Source organism: Bubalus kerabau, chromosome 3 (genome assembly GCF_029407905.1).
Source record: "Bubalus kerabau isolate K-KA32 ecotype Philippines breed swamp buffalo chromosome 3, PCC_UOA_SB_1v2, whole genome shotgun sequence".
Lineage (NCBI taxonomy): Eukaryota > Metazoa > Chordata > Mammalia > Artiodactyla > Bovidae > Bubalus > Bubalus kerabau.
In genome coordinates, this window is record NC_073626.1 from 167,075,008 (window position 1) to 167,098,363 (window position 23,356).

At 39.8% G+C, this 23,356-nt stretch overlaps 1 protein-coding gene across 3 annotated transcripts in view; it reads right to left on the reverse strand.

Annotated features, from left to right (window-relative positions):
• Nucleotides 1-23,356, reverse strand: part of DOCK10 (dedicator of cytokinesis 10) — a 305,174-nt gene that overhangs the window by 99,484 nt on the left and 182,334 nt on the right. For all 3 annotated transcript variants that reach the window (XM_055573609.1, XM_055573608.1, XM_055573607.1), the window contains exons 8-13: nt 15,463-15,646; nt 13,937-14,022; nt 13,578-13,661; nt 13,304-13,459; nt 1,214-1,435; nt 905-1,027 (exon numbers count right to left, since the gene is read on the reverse strand). In XM_055573609.1, the coding sequence (XP_055429584.1) occupies nt 905-1,027; nt 1,214-1,435; nt 13,304-13,459; nt 13,578-13,661; nt 13,937-14,022; nt 15,463-15,646 (855 nt within the window). The remainder of the gene's footprint in view (nt 1-904; nt 1,028-1,213; nt 1,436-13,303; nt 13,460-13,577; nt 13,662-13,936; nt 14,023-15,462; nt 15,647-23,356) is intronic.

Sequence of the window (23,356 nt, forward strand, 5' to 3'; positions counted from 1 at the left end):
ATTTCAAGACTCATATTTATCAAACTTGATAATTCATCAAGGCAGTGAGAAAGTCAGTTCCTAGGCAGGTTGATAAGTCCGGTGTCCCCGAGGAGGAGAAAGGGGCCTGGGGCTCTCGAGGAGGAGATTGGGGTCTGGAATCCTCAAGAGGAGAAAAGGACAAATGTCTTTTTTTCCCTCTATGTTCCTTAGTCTTGCTGCTGCTGCTGCTAAGTCGCCTCAGTCGTGCCCGACTCTTAGCGACCCCATGGACTGCAGCCTACCAGGCTCCTCCGTCCATGGGATTTTCCAGGCAAGAGTACTGGAGTAGGGTGCCATTGCCTTCTCCTTCCTTAGTCTTAGTCACATAAAACTTTTTTTTTCTTTAAGATGATTACACAACAAACAACTCAGTTTAAACTCTGTACTAAGGATTATATAACAACAATGTATTCTGCTTGAGGACAGTTTCTCCTCCCTGAAAACCTTCTGACTAATCCTGGTATCTTAAAATGTATATTATGGGAGTGGGTCTGGTAAGATCTTTCTATTGTTAAATTCTAATCCTGTCATCTGAAAATGTAAATTGTGGGAGTGGGTCTGGTAAATTTTTACAACCTGGAGACATTTTTTTGATTTATTGTAATAACCAATTGAAAAAGTATATAATTTCCTTGCTAAGACTAGTGAGGAGGGCACTCTCTGTCCCCCTTCTCATGCCTATGTCAGAGGCTTTCTCTGTCCCTTTTAATACTTTAATAAAACTCTGCTACACAAAAGCTCTTGAGTGATCAAGCCTGGCCCCTGGTCCAGAAGCTAAATCTTTGGAGATCAGGAATCTGACATTGTTCACCTTAACCTATCAGCATGTGATTTTTATTTCTTGAAAGTAACTGAAATCATTTATAAAAAGATCATGCATTACCTTGCTGGAGTCTGGATTTTTAATATAAGGTTCAGCACCACTTGCGATGTTTCCCATCAGTACTTTTTCAATTTTGGCCACTAAAACAATTTCAGAGTGTGGACTGCTTACAGAAAATATAGCCTGTATACAAAGAAAACAAATAATAAGCATTTAGGAAACCACAATGAAGACATACACAGAAGTCTACTTTTACAGTACAACTTTAGGGGAATTTTTATTTGGAAAACTGCTCATCTTATGTAATCTATTGGTAAGAACAATGCAACAAACATCTTCCTTCCTATGAGAGATAAACAGAAGTGCAACCTGCTTTGGAAATTTTAGCCATTCTTCTGGAAATCCCTTGATGTGAGGTTCTCCTGATTGTCTGGGAGTGACAGTGTCTACGTCTCCATTCTCCACAGCCACAGATGCCCCTAAGAGCATTTGCCTGACAGCAGTGTGGTTTAGATCCACATGGAAATCGGCAGAAATCTTCCTGCTGTCTCTGAGGTCATAAAGTGCCACACTCACAAAAAAAGGCTCAATCTGCGGGAAGAAGAAAGAATTGGTGGTTTTGACATAAAACCATTACACAGACAATAGGCTCTTTAGTACAACATTTAATAACACAATAGATAAAGTACTACTGAGAGAGTCAATTCCTAGGCAGGTTGATAAGGAGTCTGGGGAGGAGAGAGAGAGGAGGAGAGAGGGGTCTGGGGCTCTCAAGGAGGAGATAGGGGTCTAGAATTCTCAAGGAGGAAGAAAGGACAAATGTCTTTTTTTCTCTACATTCCTTAGTCTTAGTCACATAAAACGTTTTTTTTTTTTTTCTTCTTTAAGCCAAGAACTGATGATTACACAACAAACTTAGTTTAAACTCTGTGCTGCTGCTAAGTCACTTCAGTCGTGTCCGACTCTGTGCAACCCCATAGATGGCAGCCCACCAGGCTCCCCCGTCCCTGGGATTCTCCAGGCAAGAACACTGGAGTGGGTTGCCATTTCCTTCTCCAATGCATGAAAGTGAAAAGTGAAAGTGAAGTCGCTCAGTCACGTCCGACTCTTAGCATGGACTACAGCCTACCAGGCTCCTCCGTCCATGGGATTTTCCAGGCAAGAGTGCTGGAGTGGGGTGCCATTGCCTTCTCTGAAACTCTGTACTAAGGATTATATGAGAACAATGTATCCTGCTTGACGACAGTTTCTCCTTTCTGAAAGTGAAGTTCAGTTGCTCAGTTGTGTCTTACTCTTTGCAACCCCACGGACTGCAGTGCACCAGGCTTCCCTGTCCATCACCAACTACCAGAGTTTACTCAAACTCATGTCCATTGAGTCAGTGATGCTATCCAACCATCTCATCCTCTGTCGACCCCTTCTCCTCCTGCCTTCAATCTTTCCTAGCATCAGGGTCTTTTCCAGTGAGTCAGTTCTTGCCATCAGGTGGCCACAGTACTGGAGTTTCAGCTTCAGCATCAGTCCTTTCAATGAATATTCAGGACTGCTTGCCTTTAGGATGGACTGGTTGGGTCTCCTTGAAGTCTCTCAAGAGTCTTCTCCAACACCACAGTTCAAAAGCATCAATTCTTCATGTTCAGCTTTCTTTATAGTCCAACTCTCATATCCATACATGACTACTGGAAAAACCATAGCTTTGACTAGATGGACCTTTGCTGGCAAGGTAATGTCTCTGCTTTTTCATAGCTTTTCTTCCAAGGAGCAAGCATCTTTTAATTTCATGGCTGCTGTCACCATCTGCAGTGATTTTGGAGCCCAAGAAAATAAAGTCTGTCACTGTTTCTCCATCTATTTGCTATGAAGTGATGGACCAGATGCCATGATCTTAGTTTTCTGAATGTTGAGTTTTAAGCCAAAATTTTCACTCTTCTCTTTCACTTTCATCAAGAGGCTCTTTAGTTCTTCTTTGCTTTCTTTCATAAGGGTGGTGTCATCTGCATATATGAGGTTATTGATATTTCTCCCAGCAATCTTGATTCCAGCTTGTGCTTCACCCAGCCCAGCATTTCTCATGATGTACTCTGCATATAAATTAAATAAGCAAGGTGACAATATACAGCCTTGACGTACTCCTTTCCTGATTTGGAACCAGTCCGTTGTTCCATGTCCAGTTCTAACTGTTGCTTCCTGACCTGCATACAGGTTTCTCCAGAGGCAGGTCAGGTGGTCTGGTATTCCCATCTCTTTCAGAATTTTCTACAGTTTGCTGTGATCCACACAATCAAAGGCTTTGGCATAGTCAATAAAGCCGAAATAGATGTTTTTCTGGAACTCTTTTGCTTTTTTGATGATCCAACGGATGTTGGCAATTTGACCTCTGGTTTCTGTGCCTTCTCTAAATCCAACTTGAACATCTGGAAGTTCATAGTTCACATACTGTTGAAGCCTGGCTTGAAGAATTTTGAGCATGACTTTATTAGCATGTGAGATGAGTGCAACTGTGTGGTAGTTTGAGCATTCTTTCTGAAAACCTTCTGACTAATCCTGATATCTTAGAATGTATACATTATGGGAGTGGGTCTGGTAAAATCTTTCTATTTTTAGTTCTAATCCTGTCTTCTTAAAATGTAAATTATGGGAGTGTGTCTAGTAAGATCTTTACAACCTTGAGACATTATTTTGATTTATTGTAATAACTAACTAAAAAAGTTATAATTCCCTCACTTAGACTAGCGAGGGGGACACTCTCTGTCCACCTTCTGATGTCTATGTCAGAGGCTTTCTCTGTCCCTTTTTCATACTTTAATAAATTCTGCTACACAAAAGCTCTTGAGTGATCAAGCCTGGTCCCTGTTCCTGAAATTAAATCTTTGGAGATCACAAATCTGACACCATTCACTGTAAGCTATCATTACTATTTATATAGTATAATATTTCTATTTGTGTTATATGTAATACATAATACTATATATTACATATGTTATATATTCATTAAATATATTTTTCCTTACTTCTTTATTTTGGTTGAGTCATGCATCATATGGGATCTTAGTTTCCTGACCAGGGGTCAAACTTGTGCCCCTGCACTGGCAGTTTATTACATGTAATATGTAAAATGTAATATTTGTATAAAATCATATAATACACACACACACACACACACACATATATATGTGTGTGTGTGTGTATATAGACTCATGGATTGTTATTTTATTCAGTAAATTTCCATCGCTTACTATCATTATTTAGAGTGATACTCAAGTTGTCCTAGATTTGGCTAGAGGTACACCCTTCATTAGGAGAAGGCAATGGCACCCCACTCCAGTACTCTTGCCTGGAAAATCCCATGGACGGAGGAGCCTGGTGGGCTGCAGTCCATGGGGTCGCTGGGAGTCGGACACGACTGAGCGACTTCACTTTCACTCTTCACTTTCATGCATTGGAGAAGGAAATGGCAACCCACTCCAGTGTTCTTGCCTGGAGAATCCCAGGGACGGGGGAGCCTGGTGGGCTGCCATCTATGGGGTTGCACAGAGTCGGACACGACTGAAGTGACTTAGCAGCAGCAGCACACCCTTCATTGTAGCTTCTATGTCTCTATGGCGGGTCTTCATCGTTTTTGGAGTACCTCTTTCTATACCCAACAAGGTTTTTTGGGTTCATCTTTACTCTTCATGCCCCAGCCATTCCTCCAAAGACCCTTGGTTCCTGTGAGTGAGGGTGACACTTTGAAATCAAGATCTGGGTACTTGTTAGGCTCACTGTTTCTGGGACACACACCCACATACATGCTGCTGCTGCTGCTAAGTCACTTCAGTCGTGTTTGACTCTGTGCGACCCCATAGATGGCAGCCCATGAGGCTCCCCCATCCCTGGGATTCTCCAGGCAAGAACACTGGAGTGGGTTGCCATTTCCTACATACACACAATATTCACAGCTATAATTGTAACTGAGCAGGACCCCATGGGGTCTTCCCAGGACAGGCCTTCCCCCATATCCTTTGCTTTAGCATCTTTCTGAAGTACCTAGATAATATTAATAGTTGTTGTTTAGTTACTCAGTCGTGTCCAACTCTTTGTGACCCCATGGATTGTAGCCTGCCAGGTTTCTCTGTCCATGGGATTTCCTAGGAAGAACATTGGAGTAAGTTGCCATTTCCTTCTTCACAGCCTTCTCTGGTGGCTCAGATGGCAAAGCATGTGCCTAGAATGCAGGAGACCAGGGTTCGATCCCTGGGTTGGGAAGATTCCCCTGGAGAAGGAAATGGCACCCCACTCCAGTACTCTTGCCTGGAAAATCCCATGGATGGGGGAGCCTGGTAGGCTACAGTTCATGGGGTTGCAAAGAGTTGGACATGACTGAGCCACTTCACTTTCTCCAGGGATCTTCCTGACCCAGAGATCAAACTGTTATCTCCTGCATTGGCAGGGGGATTCAGGATTCTTTTATCACTGAGTTACCTGGGAAGACCTAGATAATAGTATTTCATGCAGATTTCCTGAGTTGTTTTGCAGATATGAAACCCACCCTGCCCCCACCCCCCGCGCCACCCCCCCCCCCCACCAAAAAGCAAGAACTACTTGATGACCATGAGCACATAGCCCCAGGCCTCCTTGAGCCTAAAGATGAATAACGTTAACCCCTGTGAGAGGACCCTGCTACCTTACCATCAGCCAATCAGAGAACTGTTCACAAGCTGATCACATACCCTGAGATGCCCATGTCATCTTCCCTTTAAAAGTGTTTTGCTGAAACTTTTTGGAGAGCTAGAGGCTTTTTAGGGCATGAGCCAACCTGCGTCCTTGCATGGCCTTGCAATAACCTTTCTCTGCTCCAAGCTCCTATATTTCAGTTTGTTTGGTCTCTTTGTGCTTCAGGCACATGAACTTGTGTTAACAATCATTTCTTTATCTATCTATCTGTATGTGAATATTTGCAAAAAACTCATGGGTTCATGCTGTAGCTCCATTTCCAGTCAAGATCCTCAAAGGTTCCTTCTAAGCTTTCCCTTTTTCATATTTGTAAATATTTCTTCCAGTAGCAAAAAACCTGACTCATCATTAATTACTTATTTCTTCAATCAGTTTACTTTTGGTTTCAAAGCAACCCATCTCCCAATCATAGTAGCATCTGTGGCACCTCTGAGTCCCCATGTGGCTTTCTCCCCCGAATCATCTGGGGTTCTTGGGCTCACTCAGCTCCAAGCCTCAGTGCCACTGCCCCCTCGACCTCTTGCTACCATGCTAGGAAGGAAGAGGAAGATGTGACTAAGGGGAAAATGAGAAGGTAAAGGAAGATGGAAAGGGAAGGAAGAGTTTCTTATTTGAGTAAAGAAGTAGAAATTTGGTAAAGAGGCGTTTATAAGGGCTTCCAGTAAGTGGAGTGACATGGGCAAAGTCACAAAGACATGAAAAAACACAGGTTTAGAGTGAGATCAGCGTGGAAACACAACATTAGGATGTGTTTGTAGAAAATACACTGGAGAAACATTAGGAAGGTACAACTAGAAGCCTTGGAAACTCATTGCATGTGTGTGTGTGTGTTGGTTGGTTGGAGAGACGGTTCACAGGGGCGTGAATTAAAGAAAATCCTCAGGTTTGGGACTATAGAAATTAATTGAATGACAATGCCATTCACTAATGTATAGGATGAAGATACAAAGATGAATTCTTCAGTACAGAAAGTCATTTGTAGGACATTCCAGGAGCAGCGGGGTATATGAGTGTTGAGTTCAGTCAAGGAAATTGGGCTGGAGAGTAGAAAACGAAAGATTTGGGTGTGTGGGTTCCTGTTTAAGCATGAAATGAAAAAAAGAGAAAATCCTAGGAAATGGCAAATGGCACCATAGGAAATATGAACATGCATGGGATAGAGGTGGGTAGGAAAACCAGTTTACAAAGAAGACTGGGGAGTGGAGAGGGATTTTTAAAAACAAGTTGATAAAAACATTTAATGCTGCCAGAGTATCACAGACACTGAAGAAGAAAGATTTGATAAAGAAATAATTTTCAACTAGAAAAATGTCAAATGCAACAGAATTTAAATAGAAGAAGGACAGAAATATAGATATGTAATTATATTCACATATATATGTACATATATACACATATGAGTAATTATATGTATACATAAGTAAATACATGCATATGTAATTAACTATAGACTTCTTAAAATGTATATAATTATAAAAAGTTTTTAAAGTTTTGTTTATGCTACTTAATCTTGAACTGATGCCTCTCATCCATCAATATTTTGTGGATCAGTTCAGTTCAGTTCAGTTCAGTTGCTCAGTCGTGTCCGACTCTTTGTGACCCCATGAATCGAAGTACGCCAGGCCTCCCTGTCCATCACCATCTCCCGGAGTTCACTCAAACTCACGTCCATCGAGTCGATGATGCCATCCAGCCATCTCATCCTCTATTGTCCCCTCTTCCTCCTGCCCCCAATCCCTCCCAGCATCAGAGTCTTTTCCAATGAGTCAACTCTTCGCATGAGGTGGCCAAAGCACTGGAGTTTCAGCTTTAGCATCATTCCTTCCAAAGAACACCCAGGCCCGATCTCCTTTAGAATGGCTGGTTGGATCTCCTTGCAGTCCAAGGGACTCTCAAGAGTCTTCTCCAACACCACAGTTCAAAAGCATCAATTCTTCCGCACTCAGCTTTCTTCACAGTCCAACTCTCGCATCCATACATGACCACTGGAAAAACCATAGCCTTGACCAGACAGACCTTTGTTGGCAAAGTAATGTCTCTGCTTTTCAATATGCTGTCTAGGTTGGTCATAACTTTTCTTCCAAGAAGTAAGCGTCTTTTAATTTCATGGCTGCAGTCACCCTCTGCAGTGATTTTGGAGCCCAAAAAGATAAAGTCTGACACTGTTTCCACTGTTTCTCCATCTATTTCCCATGAAGTGATGGGACCAGATGCCATGATCTTCGTTTTCTGAATGTTGAGCTTTAAGCCAACTTTTTCACTTTCCTCTTTCACTTTCATCAAGAGGCTTTTTAGTTCCTCTTCACTTTCTGCCATAAGGGTGGTGCATTGTAGGTTATATACAAAAAACACATTGTGAGCAAGTTTATCACTATACAGACTCACTCATGCCATAGATTTTGCTGAATGTTTAATAAGTATCTTGTGTTCTTTGAAATGCAGGAATATGGCTAGCTTATAGTAAGGGTATTAGTTTAATTCCTTAATATTAGCAATATTTGGCAGATCCCTTGCTGTTAGAATTATACATATAAAATAAAATTCAACAAATTATAAAAAAATAAGACAAAATGTAAAAGCTTCATATTTTACCAATTTAATTTAGAAAAACTCCTGGTTTGTGGTACTGGTAGTCTGCCAAGAGATGAAAAATACAAAATTAAATGAAATAATTCAGGTAGGAACCCAAAACACATTGAACGTCAAAGAAAAAAATCCTTATTATTATTATTTTGCAGATTGCCCCCCTTTGATTTTCACTTCTGTTTTGTTAATGGAAATAAATTACCTACTTTGATAATCAATCAAAAATAAAGCTCATATGGTGATTCACTTATTTCTTCCAATTCACCTTTTCAACTTAAATGTCACATCTTACTTTTTGAATCACTGGTTTTTCAATAAATATAGCAAAACACCTACGAAGCCCAATGAATCATCACAGGTTTCTTGCTTAAAATTCTGTACTTCTCTTTAAAAAAATTTAAGAACATGAAATTCTAAATGTACTTCTGCTGTAAAGCAGCTTCATTAGTTCAGATTTTTGGATCAATTTCTATTTTCAAAGAAATATTTTATACTCTAAAGCCATCAACTTGAAGTTGGTTTTCAAATGACTGACTGAAAAATTATATGCTGTCAAGTATTTCCTCATCATGAAAAAGTTCTTTTGGGGAGTCTTTTTAAAAGCTCATTCATTAAATGCAACTGCATTGTTGTTGGCTCTTCAGCAACTTGGACAAACATTTCAATTAGTTTAAAAGCATGTTTGCTGAGTTAAAAACAATGAGTTTAAAAATAGCAACATGAATAAATGAGTGTTACTGAATAATCCCAAAAAGATTTTTTAAAACAATGCCATTACATATAAAATTGAAGTTGAGTCCAGATGAGGCTGTTTTATCAATTTTTTACATTGTTTATAAGCACTATGAAATTATTCTTAAAAGTATTTTCTTAGTTGTTTTAACATTTGTATCAATTACAAAATTAATTAAAAATGATACAGACAAACAGAACACTTGAAAACAACTTATCCCTTTGGCCTGACAGATATGAAAGGGCTCCCAAAAGCTGCTCTTTGAATTGGACATATTCTCTTGCCCGAGACTGCGCCAAATACAAACATTTAGCTTCTGAATATGGGCTTTCATATAAAGATAGGAATCCAACGGGCTCCCCAGGTGGTGCTAGTGGTAAAGAACCTGCCCCCTAATGCACAAGACTTAAGAGATGCGGGTTCGATCCCTGGGTTGGGAAGATCCCCTGGAGAAGGAAATGGCAACCCACTCCAGTATTCTTGCCTGGAGAATCCCATGGACAGAGGAGCTTTGAGAGCTACAGTCCATTAGGGTCGCAAAGAATCGGACACGACTGATATGACTTCACACGCACACACAGGAATCCACGTGGAGGGAGTCATATGTCCCTGGCACTAGAAAGAAAGCCCATTCTCTTTGATGTTTGTTTCTAAATTTGAGTTTTTAATCACACTTAAGGATGTACTTTGGCTTGCCTGGTGGCTTATTAGTAAAGAACCTGCCTGCAATGCAAGAGACCTTCCCAACCCTGAGTTGGGAAGATCCCACGGAGAAGGAAATGGCAATCCACTCCAGCATTATTGTTTGGGAAATCCTGTGGACAGAGGAGCCCGGTGGGCTACAGTCCATGGGGTTGCAGAAGAGTCAGACATGACTTAGCAACTAAACAACAACAACAAGGATGTATTTGGTCAAAAAAAGAAGTCATTTTTATTTAATAAAATGATTAAGTGATATTATGATTTAGATTAAATTTTCCTGATATTTCTAAATAGCTTCAAGACTAAGTTTCTAGTTTTATTTTTTTAAATCCCAAGTGAAAATATGTTCTGAATACTCCTGCTAACACTTTCACATAAAGGAACATTTTTCCTGCCATAGTTATCCTCCACGTGGCCACATCTACCATGCTCTTCTCTGACTTCATGTTACTCAGCTTCTTAGCACCATTCCACACAGCTGACTCTTTCTTTTTTGGCATCGTGAGTCAGTCTTTCCTGGTTTATCCCTACATCAATGACCATTCCTTCTGAGTTTTCTTTGGTCACTTCAGTATTCATTCATTTAATATTTCCTACATACACAGAAATTTCTACATGATTCCCTGTAAGTCACTGCCTGGACTAGCCTTTCAGATTTATATCTCTGTTCATGCCATTCCCTTGAGTTCTAAACATGTGTTTGAATCTGCCTAATGAACATCTTGATTTGGATATTGAATAGGCCAATTAAGCTTCACATGTCCATGATGTACTTTTTGGCCTGTATCCCCCAAATCTGCTCTTTCTCTAGTCTTGTCCTCCTAGTAATGACACCCTATGCATATAAGGGTCTAAAGCAAAAACTAGAGACTCACCCTTGAGATTTCTCTTCTCCTTATCCTGAATATCCCATATATCCAAAAAAATCTGTCAATTCAATTTACAAAACGTCAGTCAAACCCATCCATTGCTCTCCTTCCTCTTTGCCAGTCCTAGAGCAAGCCACACTGTGAACTGTAGTAATAAACTTCTGTTTTCCTTGGTCACCTCATTTCTTTCAGTCCATTCCTCTGATGGGATGTTTTAAGAACACAAATTCTTAAATTAGAATTAAGAATTAGAATTAGATCAAACCATTTGAAAGCGCTTCAAACCCTAGGATTGCCTCCAATTACACTAAGGACAAATCCAAACTCTTCCCTACAGTGTAGAAGACCCCATCTACTCTTACTCTGCGCTGTTTCTCCCACCCCATCTTGGTCCGCCCTTCCCTTCACTATCTCCTTTCAGTTCCTAGACTCTGCCAACGTTTACCAGTCTCAGGGAACTTCACACTTGTTCTTTCTTCTGCCTGGAACCTTTTGCCCTGACCTGATGTTTTCCCTTTCTCAACCTTGGTCTCTGTTCAAATGTCACCCTCTCAGAGAGGTCTCCTGCGGTCATCTTATCCTCAGTAGCCCTCCTCTCAGTTATTCTGTATCATATCTCTATATATTGATTTACTTTAAAGAACTCTGCACAGTGTGAAAGTTTCTTGTTAATTCATTTGTTTCCTTATTTACTTCGGTCTTTTCCCAAAGATTCTAATCTTCAAGAGGCCAGGGACCTTGTTCATCCTGTTCCCTGCTGTTTCTCCAGTACTTAGAACAAGTCTGTGACTTCCCTGATAGCTCAGTTGGTAAAGAATCTTCCTGCAATGCAGGAGACCCTGGTTCGATTCCTGGGTTGGGAAGATCTGCTGGAGAGGGGGAAAAGCGACCCACTCCAGTGTTCTGGCTTGGAGAACTCCATGGACTGTATAGTCCATGGGGTTGCAAAGAGTCCTTGGAAGAAAAGCTATGACCAACCTAGACAGCATATTACAAAGCAGAGACATTACTTTGCAGACAAAGGTCCATCTAGTCAAAGCTATGGCTTTTCCAGTAGTCATGTATGGATATAAGAGCTGGACTATACTGAAAATTGAGTGCTGAAGAATTGATGCTTTTAAACTGTGGTTTTGGAGAAGACTCTTGAGAGTCCCTTGGAATGCAAGGAGATCCAACCAGTCCATCCTAAAGGAGATCAGCCCTGAGTGTTCATTGGACGGACTGATGCTGAAGCTGAAATTCCAATACTTTGGCCTCCTGATGCGAATAACTGAATCAATGCAAAAGACCCTGATGCTTGGGAAGACTGAAGTCGGGAGAAGAAGGGGTCGACAGAGGATGAGATGGTTGGATGGCATCACCAACTCGATTGACATGAGCTTGAGTAAACTCCGGGAGCTGGCAACGGCAGGGAGGCCTGGTGTGCTGCAGTCCATGGGGTCACAAATAGTTGGACATGACTGAGTGACTGAACTGAACTGAACTAGAACAAGTCTAGCTCCATTAGGTGCACCGAACAAAGTATTTGCTGGAGAATGAATAAACTCAACTTTAACTACTTTCACTCTGTCACATACCTAGGGTAAGTTACAGTTTATAAAATATGAAGAAGCTTCATTTTGGGGGAAGATTCTTACTGGAAATACATTTAAGTTTTAGCTCATTTGTCAACAAGAATCTCATAGGTAACACTGAAAACATCAATATCTTGCATGCATCATATTTACAGATTCTCCTCATTAAACCTGAGGTCCCCAGCACACACCATTACCCTGCTACTAGAATAGGAAGAAGGAGGCTCAGAGAAACATTAAGGAACCTGAAGACCCGCGGGAAGCAGGTTACAGTCTTTCTGAAAGGGTTCACCCATTTGCCCGCTACTCACCATCAAACTAACAAGGCTTATTTTACTATATCATAAATAGAGAGGTGTACGGACTGTGTATACAATTTGCAGAAAAATGTCATACTGTTTCTATCTTCTAAAAGCAGATGTGGCTTGTATCATGGATTTGGAAATAAGTTCTTTAAGGTGAAAGATGACAATTGAGGGATGATTTATTAGAAATAAGAACAGAATGCATTAAAAAAGAATGAAAAGGAACACACCAATATATTAAAAATGATTTTTGATGTTAAGATTGAGTACTTTTTCTTTCTTTATAGTTCAAACTTTGATAATATTTATGCTATCAAAATGTGCCCTTCCCACCCATACATTCACAATTAGTATAGAACTGTCCCCTAGAACACTAAAAATGAACTCTCAAGAGAGCCCATTTAGTAAGAAGAGGAATCTTGTATTGATTTAATGAGTGCAGTGATGTTTCCCAAATATCAGTGAAGCACCTTTTCCCCCTACCATTTACATGTATTATTTATTTAATATTTATATATTATTCTACTTGACTCACTATTTAGCCTTGTTGTAAGCAGCAATAGCTATGAAATCACAGGGTTAATTTGTTCATTATAAATATTCTCTAATATACATTAAAATTAACATATGAACATTAAAAATGTGGATTTAAAAGCCATAAAGTTCCACCAGGAAGATACAAACAGTATATCTGGAAACTCTGAACTATTGGGCTGATTTAATGGAAAGAACCATAAAGCAGAGTCCCTTTGTTACTTCTCCTGTATGTTAAAAGGGAAATTTTGTGGCAGTATAATTGACAATTCTACTTCAGAACTTGTACACTTCAGTCAAGTGGAAAAATGCTGTCAATCATATTCCTTGGTACAATAGAGGGTGTGAACTCAGTGCCTGGAATCATCAGGAATAGAAAAGATTTTAACGAGGGTGGTGTGATATTGGCTGAGGGTACGGGATGTATCAGAAGAGAAACTTACATTTGTTATCGGATCATTTTCATTCTCTATCACACATCCCTGAAGATTTAAGTTGAGAGCTTTACAAATGATCATGATTCTCTTGGCGGCCTTCTCTTCAAATGGTTTGATCACAAACTCGGGTTCTAAAAGGTCTTTTTTCTGAAGTTTCAAGCTCTAAAAAAGTTTGGAAAGTTTACTCAACATACACCCATCATAAGAAAAGAGATTCTAAATTATAAACTGCAACTGTACAAGTCAAGTTCACATCTGCTTAAAGAGAATTCTGACTTACATCTATATCTGGATCCAGTGAGAACAGATTTAGCCTCTCCATGTTTCGAGTTGCTTTGACAGTCTCTTCAGTTTCTGTGAGGTACTACAGAGGAAACAGTGTTAGTTCTTAGTTTCTACTTGGCTGGAAACCTACAGCCCAGCCCCATACACATGGCCAAGAAACAGTCCCTTAGTATTATCACTGTTTTAATATCATCCATCAACACTCTGCAATCTTACAGAAACATGCTTTTTGTTTTCTGACTGTTGTGTTTCTTAGTCTAAATCTTAAAAGAAAGCATTTACATTTTTTCCATGAAAGCGATAAGCAATAAGTAATTCAAGTTTATTTGCACAGAAAAATGTCAGCTTTATTACTTTCATGAAGTCTGGGTGCAGGCTGTTTTCTGAAGAATCAGCTTCCTCCGGTGTGCTTTCACAAGTTACAGCATTATCCAGGGAATCTTGAAAAGATACATCAAGACCAGGTCATTAAATAATCCCCATGAATCACTCATTTTTCAAGCCTGTGACATATCGAAACTGGGTTAGACTCAAGAGCGATGAGGAATGGACACTGGTGAGAAGATACCTTCACTGTGCCCTGGCTCTAGTCCTCCATATAGTTGGAAAAACTGGGCCTGGAAATCGGATGTCCTGGTGATCATTCTGGGACACTCTTCATGACACCATCCTGGGCCCATAAGAACTCTGGACCCTTACAATACTACATTTATACTTGGGGTTGTCTTGTCTCACTTCATCAGTGTATACTAAAGCTTTCTTACATATGAAAATATTTTTGATAATTCTGACTCTCAGGCCATCAACATAAAACCTACATTCTAGCTTCAGTTAGTTAAACTCTCTAGGACTCTGGAAACATTAATATTCTAGTTGATGATTATTAAGTAAATCATGAGTGTAAAACACCTTCTACGGTATATAGCAGGAGTTAAAATCAACACTAATTTTCTTCTTCTTTATCCCATGACTCTCGTACATGATAGGCTACCAGAACTTAAAGACTCTTTGGGGGACCTCCCTGGTGGTTCAGTGGTTAAAAGTCCTCCTTCCAATGCAGAGGATGCGGCTCAATCCCTGCTGGGGGAACTAAGATCCCACATGCCCTGGGGCAACTAAGTCTGAGTGTCACAACTAATATCTAATGCAGTCAAATAAATAAATTAACTAAAAAAATAAAGACTCTCTGGTTTTAATGTACCATCTATTGTGCAAAATGTCTTAGAACAGTTTTCCTTTGGGAGGAGTGACTGAGAATAAACTTGTCTTCCACATGACTATTAATATAAACCTGTTTTCTTCCTCTTCTTTTCACCATTTTTTCCCCTTTCTCTTTCTCTTTTCTTTTTGCCTAGAATGGCTTAGAGTCTGATGAAAGAACTGGGATGGGCAGAAGAAAAATTTTTTATCTTATAAAAATCTCTGATCTCATGCAAAATTTATGGAACTTTCACAACTTGCCTTATCTCCATGGGGTCAAAAGCACACATGAAAGATGCTTTTCAACTATAAGGAAAGGATGTATGTTTGCCATTACACAGTAATGTTCATTAATTAAATTTAATGGGATCCATAAAACACAGAATCTCTCCTCTAACATCCCATTAGACATGGTCATTTTTAAAAAAATATTGCTGATCAATGATTCCCAATATCATTTGCTGGACGTCGGCCTCAAATCACTGCCAGTCAACTTAAAAATCATACCTCTGTGAGGTAACCCCCACTATTCAGTAAAAGTAAAAGTTTGGGGGTGATTTCCTGGAGCAAGTAGCCCAGGGTTGGACGAACTAGACCTGACAGCTACCAGGGTTACTAGCAGCTAAAATGAACCAAATGCACAGGTCATAGTTGGCAAGGGAGGAGGGTAGTGTGCTCACCCAGTCCCAGATCCGTGAGCTCTGCACTCCTCCTGCCCTGAGGGGGCCCCTCAGGACTGATCTGCAGGATTCGGTTGAGGGTGTGGATCCATTCGTCCATATCTGACTCCGTCTCAGCCGCCAACACAAAATAGGTCAGGTCATTCATTTTCAATTCAAAGGCATACTTTCTTAGTCTGTTATTCTGCAGCATAAAAAGAAAAAATACCAACTAAATCTTAGAGAGTGAGAGATATTTTTTTGTGGGGTTTTCCACACAAGGAGGTAACATCAAGGAGATTTTCCAAAACAGACAAAAGTTTAGATGGCTAAGAATTGTTTTGGGCTTCCCAGGGGGTACTAGTCGTAAAGAATCTGCCTGCCAATGAAGTAGACATAAGAGACATAGATTCGATCCCTGGGTGGGGACAGGCCTGGAGGGCTACAATCCATGGGATCACAAAGAGCTGGACATGACTGAGTACACCACTTCTGCATCCACAAGAATTATTTTATTAGGTTTCTTTCAAGCATTTTTGGACAAAGAGATATTTTAAGGTTTTTGTTGACTGAGTAAGCATGTGGGCTCAAACATTTCATCTTCAGGCCTGGGGGAAGTATATTCTAAGCTTCTTTAAGCTGTTGCTTTGAGTTGCTACCTTCACTTTCTCACCTTGTGTTCTGTCCACAATTCACTCCAGTTGCGATTTTGACCCCATCATATCCCAGAGGCTGCACTTGCCAAGGTCACCAACAAACTCTACGTTGCTGTACTACCCCAAGGGCTATACAATCTCTGTTGACCTTACAGCAGAACTGACACAGTGGCTACTTCCTCCCTCATGAAACCCACCTCTCTCTGGTTTCCATGACTACACTCTATTTCAGTTTTCTTTCCTCCTGAATGGCCACCATTCAGTCACCTCTACTGGCTCTTCCTTACCTTGTGACTTGTCATGCTAACCTCAGCTCTGCCTTAGACTCTTTTCTTCCTTATCCGGTCCAATGACTTTAAATGACATCCATATGCCAGGGGCTCCCAATTGCTTTCTCTGCCTCTGGCTTTTCATCAACCTCCAGACTTTTGTCTTACTTGACATCTCTACTTGCATTTTGTGACCAATTCATGAGATCTTGTTCTAGTTTGTGGGATGTGCTCCCATCATAGACTTTGTTGCTGCCATAAAGGCCTGAAACAACCCTCCCATCCCACTCACCAGGTATGTATTGACACACATAACACCATGTTTGCCCTTTACGTACTTAGGTAACTTATATTCGCGCTTCAGATCTGAACTAAAATTATCCTTGCTCAATGAAACTTTTTCAATTCCCCAGTTAGGACAAGCTTCTTGTCCTCCAGGGTATGCACAAAAATCTGGGATTACATGCTTATTCACTTTCATTTGTTTGTTTGCACAGCATAGTCCTCGCTTCCAACTGCCTTCATGAGAACGGAGCACCGCTATAGCCTCCACAGTGCCATCACACAGAAGGATTCAACAGTGCATTTAAAACAAGTATTTCTTATGAATGGGACAGAAGAGGTTCCAATCTTGGGGAATGAATGAACAACTGAAGAAATACACTAACAAATGAAAAACAGAATTTTCTGTTGTGCAGAGAATTAAAGTGGTCTGATTTGATGAGTAACTACCTTAGATTAGACTTTCACAGAAGGTGAAATCTATAAAGAGAAGTTAGCTGTTTAAAGATCAAAGAAGCACAATTAAAGTAGTGGGAATACAAAAGCAGATTATTATAGTCATTTATCTACATTTCTGCCATGAGATTAGAAATATAAATGCAAAGTAGAAACTTCCCCCAATGATAACTAGAATTATGTAACCTGGGGTGGTTGAGAGAATTCCTGAAGATATTCTGTCTTCAAATCACTCCCAGGTAACTCTGATACAAGTATTCAATTCTTACCCACACTGTTCTAAAGCCTAAGAGCACTCACAGCTGTAGTAAAGCAAGACTTTATACAATTAAAGTAAGTAAAATGCAAATAAGAGTAGAAATCGAAGATGAGAGTGGCACCATAGTGTGGGAGTACAACTTAAACATCAAGGTATAAACTCTTTCTGAGAACAAGATTGCTGTTTCTTGGAGGCAAAAGAGAATAATCTTTAATATACTTCTGGTAATCTTCTCTTCCTCTGGGATACTCTGAGAAACTTCCCAAAATAGCTTTCAACTTCCACAATAGCATGATTACTACTACAAACATGACATTTATTAAACATTTGCCGGCTATATATCTGGCACTGTGCTGAGGATTTTACAGTCATCATTTTTATTTAAATCTCATAACAACTCTATGAGAGACACTGTTATCATTCCATTTAGCATATGAAAACACTGAGGCTTGGGGAGACAAATGAAAACCTGCTCGGAATACATGGACACCAAGTGGTGGAGACAGGAAGTAATCCCTTTATACTTTAACACCCCCTGAGACAACCCAGCACAAGGAAGATGTTCATTGGCTGCTGTTCTTCTTTGCCACCTGCTGGGCATTATCACACTCTAAAGGGGCAGCCATGCCTGGGGGTGCTGGTTTCTGAAAGTAGACATTGGGGCAACATATAAGCCTCAGGAAAAAGAAAAATTGGGGGATTGAAGGAGAAAAAAGAATTAGCTAAAAAACTAACTGTGATCCTCACTGTTGGGTTTAACAGCTCAAGTGGCACTTTCTAGACTCTGCCAAGGACAAGTGCTTTGCTCATATTCATACTTTCCCATTATGGTCAATTATTATTACTTCTTTGCCCTGTAAGGATTCCCTTGCAGACTGGCATTTTCAATAGCCCATGAGCCCAGGGCAGAAGGTGACTAGTTATCCTCAGTGCAGTGATAGTGTTCATTCTTAAAGAGGTTCTATCGGGTTTGTATTTTGTGCTGGGCAAAAACAGACAAGGTCTCTGCCCAGACAGGAGAGACGGGTGTTAACCAATTCATCATCCAAATGTGAAATTGGAAGATAAATGTGCTTAACTTCTGTATGAATGTACTGAAGTAGAGGAATAAAAATCAAGGTATAGACATACTTTTTGAGAACAGGATTGTTATTGCAGCATGAGAACTGGAACATGAAAATACTACTATTCTTACAGTACCTTCTGTGTTCTGTGAGAATACAGAAAGGATAACTTCAACTAGTAAAATGCCACAGTTTTATATGTATATACATATATTTGTATAAATTCTTTTACTAAAGTTAAATTTATATAGAGTGAAATACACAAATCAAGCTTTTGACAAATGCATACACTTATGTAATGCACACCCAGCTTTTTGAGATCATTTTGGCTTCAGTGTAAACAGAATGGGGGGGGGGGTGGCTGGAAAGGCAATGACCCCAACATTTTCTATGCAAAGCAAACATCTGGGTGGTTTATTTAAGAATGCAAATTCTTAGAAGCTATGCTCTCAAGAGGGAGGGCCAGACTCCTTCACACACCCTCCCACACACTTCCCCGGGTGCTGAAGAAGGAGGTCCATAAAACTGCCTGTGACTGGCACTGACAGAGAGGGTCTAAGGGCAAAGACAGTTGGCCGAGAGCAGGAATGAAAGACAGACATGCATCCCATGACAGTATCATATCTTCAAAACACCACGGGAACAGAATAGACCCTCAGGAAAGAATAGAAGTGCTCAGAGCAGATCTAAAGTAGCTGAGTGGAGCAGAATGCAAACAAATCTCAGTGTTTTCTTGAAAACAAACAAATGAAAGAATCTGCTTGACTAATCTGATGCTGTAAATAATGGGGAAGGGTAGATGCAAAGCCCTGTAAAATGCTTGTATTAGGTCCAAATTAAAAGTGGATTGAGCTGCAACTTGCTTTCAAATGGAGATGTCAAGGAACTAATAAAAAATTACAAAAATTGATTTTCTAAATTGCCTTCTGTATGTGAATTAAATATGGCTGACAATATCAACAATTACATATTTTTAAAAATCTGAGCAAAATATAACAAAGCCTTGTTTCTCAAAAAGGGGTATTTATACATGAAATATATATTCTATTCACAACTTCTCTCAAAAGCCAAATTATCTTTTTCTCCTTGGAGTGAAAGAGAACTACTTTCAGTGCAGAGAAGCTTATGCTGGGGAAGATTAAGATGCCTTAAGTGGTTTTCTATCTCACCCTCTGTAATCTTCAAGATAATGGCATATAAAACAGCAAAAAAGAAAGGACCAGAAGTAGAAAACCAATGGGACATTTTAATAACTGTGAAATGCAATGTTAAGTCATTAAAATGATAATCAAGAAGTAATCGTATTCTTCTTCTCACTCCTCAAATTTTCCTTTATTTTCCTGAAATCAGTATCCCTGGAGACTGATACAGTTTCTTTGTTCATTCAAGCTCACCACAGTCTATCTACATGACTTCATAAATAAAAGGAAACTGGAAATATGTCCTAATGCCATCCGATGTGCTTAATGAGTTGTGGCAAACGGATTGCTTTTCACACTGCTCACCTAGAAAAGCTTTGAAATAGATACTTTGATGAAACCACTAAAGCCAATGGAGGATGGAATATTGAAGGGAGTTATCCAAGCAAAATATGCCACTGTACCTGTTCTGTTGCTGGCATCTTTTACAGAATTTTGAAGAAACAGGAGAAGAGCCACACAACATCAAATTCAGGTTAGTGGTATTGGTGGCTACTCTCCATGCAATCCTTTCCAGTCTCTGTATGTTCATTCATTCAAATACATACTTGTTCAATACATACAAAAATGTATTGGCTATTTTCTATGTGCTAGGTAGAGAGCATTAAAAAATGTTCAAGTGACGTGCTTGCCCCCACGGAACTTACATTCTAATGCAATGTAATGTCAGGAAACAAGCAATATCATGTGCAATATATATATATATATATATATATATATATATATATATATATGCAATATATGTATTACATTGGAGTATGAAATGGCTATCTAGTAGTCTTGCCTGGAAAATCCTGTGGACAGAGGTGCCTGGCAATTCACAGTCCATGGGGTCACAAAGAGTTGGCCATGGCTGAGTACACATACACACATTTGTATAATATAGTGTAGCATCATGCAGTAATATCATTCTGGCATATGATATCAGAACCTAGTTTTTGAGATGTATCACACACATTTAATTACTCATGCACATGCTATATTTATTCTGTGTTTTTTGGTGCATCTTTCCACAGGTGAGAAGCTCTTTGAAGATAGGAACCACATCTAATTTATGTTTGGCTTTCCCACAAAGCTTTGCATGTAGCAAAATTTTCCATATATATTTGCTGAAATAAATCCTACATCTAAATTTCACAGCTTAAAATGATACACATCTTTCTTCAGAGTGTTTCTTCTGCCTGTTGGCTTATGTAGGATAAATGTATTAATATGTATCTATGCAAGCATACCCACTAGATATATGATCACCAAAGTATTTCCTTGGGCATCGTTCTGTAAATCTGGATTTTCCTCAGCCTCAAATCTAATTTTTCCACTTATTAGCTCTGTTACTTAGGCAGGTCACTTTATCTCTCAGAGCTTTATTTTAATAAATTGAGACAATAATAATGCATTTTCCATGAACTGTTGTCAAATACTATATTAGATGAAGAAGATTACAAGTGTCATTCTGGTTTTTATTTTTATCACGGGAAGTGAGATTCTTAACCACCAAGGTTTGCTGGGGGTTTATAGGTTATAGGTGACTTCTAAATTTGTTTTCATTGGCAGGTACACATTTTTTTTTTCCTTCCCATTATGACTGCCTTTACGTGGGCACACACAGTCTGAGATGCTCTGTGTTATCTCACACAGGAGAAGGAAGTGACCCTACTTCCTGTAGTGGCCTGTGCTGCAGAAAGCATCTGAATTTTAAGACTTTGGTTAAGCCTCAAAGGCCATTATCTTGGGACCTATATTCACAAGGTAGCAGATCCAGCACCTAGGAGGAAACTAACAATGTTCAGTTCCAGATGCGTGCAAGCGTGCTCAGGCGTGTCTGGCTCTTTGCCACCCCATGGACTTCAGCCCACCAGGCTCCTCTGTCCATGGGATTTTCCAGGCAAGAATACTGAAGCAGGTTGCCATGCCCTTCTCCAAGGGATCTCTCCAACTCAGGATCAAACCTGGGTCTCCTGTGTTGGCAGGTGGAGTCTCTACCACTGCGTCACCTGGGAAGCCCGTTCAGGTTTAAGCCTTTATGTATAAAGTGACTTCAGTCATTGTCACTGTTAATATTGGAGCACTGGGTAGATGAGATTCCTGGGCTATTTACTCCGTTCAGAGTGGCAGTGGCATCCATCTGGGATGGATGGATGGATAAATGAATGAATGAGTGAATGAATGAATGAATAAATGAATAAATGAGAAGACTCTCAAGGAACAAGACAGGATAGATTAGGCTTAAATAGCCCTTAGTCTCAGACCAAAACTGAAATAGCAAAAGTTGCAAGTTTTGCTTCAGACTGGAAATGAGGGGTATAAAACAGATTTAGTACTGTTTCATGACACTACAAAGAGTGGAAAACTACTGTAAGGTCTCTATTTTACCAAGATCAGGAAATTCCTAACCATAAACATCACCTAAAGTCTCTAAGGGGCTTCCCTGATGGCTCAACAGGTAAAGAATCTGCCTAAAATGCAGGTGACACAAGGGACTCGGTTTCAATCCTTGGATTGGGAAGATCCCCTGGAGGAGGAAAATGGCAACTCACTCTAGTATTCTTGCCTGGAAAATGCCATGGACTGAGGAGCTTGGTGGGCTACAGTCTGTGAGATAGCAAAGAGTCAGACAGGACTGAGTGACTAATGCTTGCAAAGTCTCTGAGAATTTTGGGTAGGAGTTTCTCTCTACTTGAAGTAGCCCTTAAAATATATTTCTGAGAATTCCAAGCCGTACTCCTAGGAAAGCATGGTGCTATAGAATGGGTTTGAATGAAGCAAACTAAAACGGCTTATTCACGAAAGAGTGTTATGAGCTGGAACACACTGAGAATGCTGGGTGGTAGGTAGCACTTTCTGAGGCAAACTGTTTTTCTTCTCTGTTTTATTCAAGTGAAACTGACAATGATTCTTAATAAAATAGGTCTGACTCATTCTATTATTCATTTGCTTTGTGCTTCTGTGCGTACGTGTTTCATCTTCAGGCACATTTTGTACCTGAAAGCTTGCTAGAACAAAGACTAAACTGGCACTGTATCATTCAGAATCTTTCTTTCAGATGCAAAAACTTGTAAGTCAGAAAGAGCTGTAAGCAAATATGTAAGAACTGGGATCCAGATACAAGGTGACAAGGACCTAGATGTCTATCTTCCCAAAGGGATCTCAAGAAACTAGAGGTCCCTCCTTCTATAAAGGATAACAAGCTTATGATAAAGAAGAATATAAATACAGGGATATAGAGCTAAACTCTTTAAAAGATAGAGTACATGATCCCTGATATGTGAATGACTATTTATTGGAAAATGAAGTAGGATTATTCAACTCTGCTTTAATGTGCAGAATCTACCTTGGGAATTCCTACCTATGTGCCCGTTTTTTTTCTATGCATTCTTATAGCCAACCCAGAAGAGTTTATCACTGTTCTGTGCTCCTAAAACATTCCATAGAAAGTACATTTATACCACCATTATAGCTTTTGAGAAATTGTGTAATAGTTATGAGCCTATGTCCTCCTCTGGTTATGACTTCGGCAAGGAATTCCTAATGCCTAAACACATTTCTAGCATGTCATAAGTACTAAGTAAGCTTTTTGGATGAGTGAATAAATGAATGAAGAAAGAAATGGATAAATTAGCCAGCTTGAAGTGTTAGTCAATCAGTTGTGTCCAACTCTTTGCAATATCAAGGACTGAAGCTCGTCAGGCTCCTCTGTCCATGGAATTCTCCAGGCAAGGATACTGGAGTG